This window comes from Anser cygnoides, chromosome 1 (genome assembly GCF_040182565.1).
Source record: "Anser cygnoides isolate HZ-2024a breed goose chromosome 1, Taihu_goose_T2T_genome, whole genome shotgun sequence".
NCBI lineage: Eukaryota > Metazoa > Chordata > Aves > Anseriformes > Anatidae > Anser > Anser cygnoides.
In genome coordinates, this window is record NC_089873.1 from 126,880,857 (window position 1) to 126,886,437 (window position 5,581).

At 50.2% G+C, this 5,581-nt stretch overlaps 1 protein-coding gene across 1 annotated transcript; it reads right to left on the bottom strand.

Annotated features, from left to right (window-relative positions):
* Positions 1–1,327: 1,327 nt before the first annotated feature.
* On the bottom strand, positions 1,328–4,192 carry SAT1 (spermidine/spermine N1-acetyltransferase 1). The gene is made up of 6 exons (XM_048046010.2): positions 3,917–4,192; positions 3,647–3,698; positions 3,473–3,556; positions 2,222–2,323; positions 2,096–2,136; positions 1,328–1,818 (listed from the first exon to the last, which is right to left on the bottom strand). Exons 1-6 carry the CDS (start codon positions 3,980–3,982, stop codon positions 1,648–1,650), a joined length of 516 nt encoding a protein of 171 aa, XP_047901967.1. The 5' UTR covers positions 3,983–4,192; the 3' UTR covers positions 1,328–1,647.
* Positions 4,193–5,581: the final 1,389 nt, after the last annotated feature.

Below are 5,581 nucleotides of genomic sequence, written 5' to 3' on the forward strand. Positions count from 1 at the left end.
ACCGGATTCCACTTGGGTTTAGGTGCATGAGCAGGTTACTGCAGCCCACCGAACCACCAGTGAATCGGTGTAATTTACGTGACGGCCTCTGGGCTCAGCCTGCCTGTTTGTCCAGGCAGCCACTCGGACACGCTCTACCTCCAGCTGCCTTCCTAGAGCTCCCCTACTTCTTGCCGGTCTTCTTGCTCCTGAGGCGAACAGCTGGCAGCAGCGCCTCACGCCTGGGCAGAGACTGCACGTGACTGCCCACGCCTTAGTCAGAACAGAAAACAAGAAAAGCAGCTAAATACCCTGCACAGTGCAGCCTGCTGCAGGAGCTAGACAGAGGGATATCTCGTTCTCCCATTTAGGTTAGGGTTGGCTACCCATGGCTGATGCAGTCACTGCCCACTAAGACATCTTCCAGATGACGCGTGATTTATGCAATAGCCAAAAATCAGTTCAAAACCTTGTTTCATTTAACCCACAGAGTGTTACGAGGCACTTCCCCCCTTTGAAGTGAAAGCAGTGCCAGCCAAAAGCAGCCTCTCATTTGGTGGTTCTTACAGGGCGAGAGAAGAGCAACGTAAAACCAGCATGCATCCACTTTCACCATCAACTTCGGAGAAAGGCAGAGGCAGCATTGCAAAGCCCAGTTGATACATTTGCTTTCAAAAGGATTAAAAGGTTGGTGAGAGGCACTGATTTCACTCACCACCACACAACAGTTGGAACGCAGGGTGTGAGCTTTCCCCTGTTCAGCACTAAGCTACCCAGAAGCGCCTCACCCCTGCTGCCAGCTACACACACCACAAGTGCCAGCACTCTTATCTGGAATCATGTGCAGGTAGGACTTCCAGAAGCACTTAAAGTTACACATTAGGGACGGAATTTTTTCTTGTTTGTATACTTTCTCTCCACACCAGTTGACCCCGTGTCTGTGATTCAGGCTGCACTAACAGCCAGGTGCAGCTTTCCCCCAAGGCCAACCATCCCAGCTCAGTGACAGCCCCAGGGAAGCAGCACCACCCCCTCTGCCCCCAGTGGGACCGCTCACCAACATGCTGGCACCAGCAGCCATTTAAGGACTCCCACCAAACCCAAACCAAGTGCAACTCACTGGCACAGCCAGCACTCCTCTGCACACAGCATGCCCTGCACTAAAGAGGCTGGGATTGACCTCAAAACCCTCTGAGATGCTCAGATTCACCTCACCACCAGTCCTGCAGGGAAACAAGGTCACCATCTCTCAGGAACCATGATAAATAGCACTCCGCTTGTGAAGGTATGTTTGGGTGACTGAAGTTACATAGGCTGTGTGTGAGAATTAAAGCCAGAACTACCGCCATGAAGTGAAAACTATTTATTTTTATAAAAGGAAATAATTAAAACAAACCCTACCAGTGTGTACATTGTACACATTTGAATGACTTACAAGAATGAAGTTTTACATACATTTCAAAGATTACAAGCCCACACTGGTAAAGGATGCATACGAGCACACTCAACTTCACGGATGCCTCAACTCCAGCTCATGGTACCACTTACTCTATGACCACGCTTGCATAGCATTTGCATTAGCAACCACACTACTTTATTCCACTACTAACACAAAGCAAGAAGTTTATTCAGAGCACATATAGGCAGAATTTAGTCGCTGGAATCATCTCACTCTTCTGTTGCCATCTTCAAGAGATACTCCTTGTCGATCTTGAAGAGCCTCCACCCCTCCTCCGTGGACAGATCGGAGGCCCCCCTCCTCTTGTAGAACCGGATGGACGGTTCGTTCCACTCTGCGACGAGGAAGTGCATGCTGCTGCAGCGGCACTTGACAGCAACCTGCGAGTGCAACATCACCTTTCAACAACAGCCCCAGGTAAGCCTAATCGGAGCCAACTGCTATCACTGCGAGTCATCAAGTTCATTCCACCTCTCAGCTCAGCACTTGTCACTGTTTAACAGCCTAAACAATGTGTATGTAAAGCTGCCTGCTGCCCTGTCACCTTCCTTGAGCTCAGACATGTTAATGAGTAGCACTCGAGGAGAAGCCTGCATGCAGTTAACAGAAGCACACCACCACTGCGGTCATGTGTTTAGCCTTATCACTTAGACATACCTGACTCAAGTTCTTCAGAATTTCTGACCCAATGCCAAGTCCTAAAAGAACAAAAACAGCAATAAGAAAGTTTGAATTTTAAAGAAGCCCTGGGGGAAGCAACTTGTCTGATTCCAGAGCACATACCTCTGTACTCAGCCATCACATAAAAATCTTCAAGATACAGCAGTTTCCCAATCCACGGATCATAGGTGAAGTAGTACATGGCAAAGCCCACAATGCTGTGTTCTGAAACAAGATGTGCAGCTTTAGCCAGTCTGAATTAAAAAGGCAAAATACTATTTTCAAGTCTTACATGCGTGTTTAAATATACAGATGCTGTGACATGCAGCCATTTGCTATTAGGTTAGAGTAAGAATTAAGCACACAACTGAAAATACAAACTTTTATCAGCCTAACAGAATGAAGACTGCCCTCTTCGCACCCTGAAATGCTCAAGAGCAATGTTATATTAAGCACCAAACAAGCCTTTTTTCTACAGATACATATCCTACTGATTTATCAGTATTTCCATTCTGGAATACAAGTAAAAACATTACAGAGCAGTTCAGAACCTAGAAAACTGCTCCAACTCTGCTTTCTTGGCAAACAAAACAGTCCACTGAACTCTAAAGAAAACTTCAACGTGTATTCCTCAGTGAATACTGATAGAAGGCATGCTCACAAACAACTGTTACAGCAGCATTTCTAGCACCTCAACTCGCACTGATGCTATCACACTTATCTTCAGCACCAACAAGTCAAGCTAAGTAAAGCTACAGCTTCACATAAAATTCCATGGCTCAAGAGGGAAGAGAAATCAACTCTTCCAACTGTAGCACACTCAAACCTAAACCCTGAGAACTGTAACTACATCTGCTGTAACGCTCTGCACAGACTGTAAGAGAAGCGTGCAAACAAGTTTCTGATCTACTGTGTCTTTGGTAAAGGTTTGGGAATAGCACTTGTCCCTGTAGACCTTACCTCATGTTATGATCATCTACTTTATTGTGTAACGGATCTTTTAGTTACCTCCCCGCCCATCCATGTACACAGAAGGGCCATGTACATGGCGAAGCTAGAGACTGTAACCTGAAGATTGGGGACAAATTAAAGAAAAAATGTGATTCAACAGGATTACATAAAGTTAAGTTAGGGTCAAACAAGAAAAGCCATTTAATTAACTGGAATTAAGTACATTGTTTACACCTGATCTTCCCACATCTCCAGGATTAGCAACTACTTCAGGTGAGTATCACTATATGTTACTGCATTTAACAGTTAGCCTGTTCCTCCTACCCCAACTCGTTGCTGAAACCTTACATATCATGCATAGCATTAAGTATAAGACATCTCTGGTGTACTTAGCATCTAAAAACAAGCGGCAGGAAGTCTCACCTTCGGATGACCACTGCTCTTTCGGCAATTCAGCAACCAGACAGTGGTAGAAAGGGTGCTCGCCGAAGCCATCCTCAAGCAGCTCTGGAAAAAGCAGAGCAGAGCGGCCCCTAAGCCTCGAGCCACGGCCACCGGCCCCCCCCCCGCCCAGGCGAGGCGAAGCCGCACGCCTACCTTTCTCAGTTAGCACCACTTGATCCTCCATGTCCTCGTACTTGGCCAGTTCCTGGAAGGGAGCGACATGTCAGCGGCCCTTCCCCGCGGCCCTCACCCGCCGCCCACTGGCCGCCCGCCGCCCCCCCGCCGCCCGGCCTTGCGCAACGCCTTGTTTGCGACCAGGCGGCGGCCGAAAACACCTCACCCCCCCCCCAACACCCCCAAAAACCCCCACAACGCCCCCTTTCCGGCCCGGCCGCCCCCCTCCTGAGGCCCCAGCGGCCTCACCTTGATCAGTCGCAGCAGGTCGGGGCAGTCCTCGGGCCGCGCGGCGCGGATACTGAACGAAGCCATTTTCGACGGCGTTTCCCCCTGCGGCCCCCTCGGCTGACGAGTCCCCGGTGCGTGAACAGGAGGAGCAGCTGCTTCTTCATTCGTGTCCCGGGCGCGGCGGCCACCTGCGGTCAGTCAGGCTGCGAGCATGTCCCGGCGGCGCTCGGCGAACAGGCGTCCCTCCTCCTCCTCCTGCTGCTCCGGCGGCGCTCCGACCCCGACTGGGCGGTCGTTCGCTCCGCCGGCCCTATTTATAGACGCCCGCGCCCCGCCTCCCCCGCGCACAAGCCAATGGGAGCTCCCGCTCTGCTCGCCCTCAGCCAATGGCGGCGCCGCTCCGCGGAATCCTGCCTGGCCCTGCCAGCAACAGCTGGTGCGGGTGTCTCGTGACAACTGCCCCCTCCCTCCCCCCCGCCCGTTATGGCGCCCCCCGGCGGGGCGCTGAGGGAGAAGGGACGGGGCCGGGGGGGCCGGGGGGGACCGGGCCGGTGGGGTCGGGGACGGGGCCGGTGGGGCCGGGGAGCTGAGTGACAACCAGAGCTAGGTGGCCACTATGTGACCAAGCAGCATCACATGAACTGTACCCCACGAATTTCCCCCGGCACAACCCTCCGGTCACCACAGGCACGCAAAGCCGCCCAGGTTGTCTGCGCTCCCTGGCAGAAGGGCCAAACACAGACCCCATAAATAAGAATAAATAAATCATAATACAAAGGCACCCGCCTGGAGGAGAGGTGGAACTATGTAGGCTGTAAGGGGGCTGGCACAATACTGAGTCAAGCTGTTCACAGTCGGGGCTAGAATTCTTCTATTTGTTGCAGCCCCACATCTTTAAAATTTTCTTGCTATGTTTGAATGAAACCTAGTAATTTACATGAAGTATTACTTGTGTTTGTTTCCTAGGACAGAGTAGGATTTGCAAATAGCTGTTTATATAGGGAAAAAAAGAGTTCAAAACAACCAAAAGTTTTGCCTTGGGCACAGGGTGTATTCCTGCCTGACAGGAAAAAAAAAACATTTACAAGAACCGTAAGCGACCAGGCTGACTAACCTTACCGGGGAGGGAGGAGCAGCACACAGACAAACACAGAGGGCAGCAGCATTTTTGCAACAGGAGGAAATCTACCAGGAGTCTGCTCTAAGGAAGGCTGAGACTCTGTCCAGGACGTATTAATGTCCTTGAGGACAAAAGTGTGTTGAAGAAATTCATCCTGAATAAGAAGAGCTCCCCAAGGCAGCTTTGGACTATGAAAGGAAGGAGAAATTATCCCCAGCCCTGGTCTTCTTCCCCTGAACACAACGTAGAGATAACAGAAATGCATACTGCAGAGTGAGAACTGGATCCTGACCTCGATGATGTGCGTGTTTATAGGCCCACTAGCAAGGCTGCCTGGATGAGAAGTATAGAAGTAATTATTCGGAATACCCATGGTTTTCTTTACACCCTCTTCTATAACCTTTGCAACTATCATGTCCATGCTTTGTTTTATATTTAGCTTGATCTGTCTTGTTTTAAGAGTGACTTCGGGTATGGGAAGACATTAAGTCAGGCAGAGTAACAGTCCTTAAAACCTGGATTCCCAAACTTACTCACAACACTCACACCCTATTTTTCAGTAT

Bases quoted from the DNA above. Each gene is read 5' to 3' on its own strand.
- SAT1 (XM_048046010.2), bottom strand. From the start codon at position 3,982: ATGGCTTCGTTCAGTATCCGCGCCGCGCGGCCCGAGGACTGCCCCGAC. The intron at 2,324-3,472 runs GTGAGACTTCCT...ATCTTGTTTCAG, and splicing joins AGAGCAGTGGTCATCCGAAG to AACACAGCATTGTGGGCTTT. The intron at 1,819-2,095 runs GTATGTCTAAGT...TTGCACTCGCAG, and splicing joins TTCTGAAGAACTTGAGTCAG to GTTGCTGTCAAGTGCCGCTG.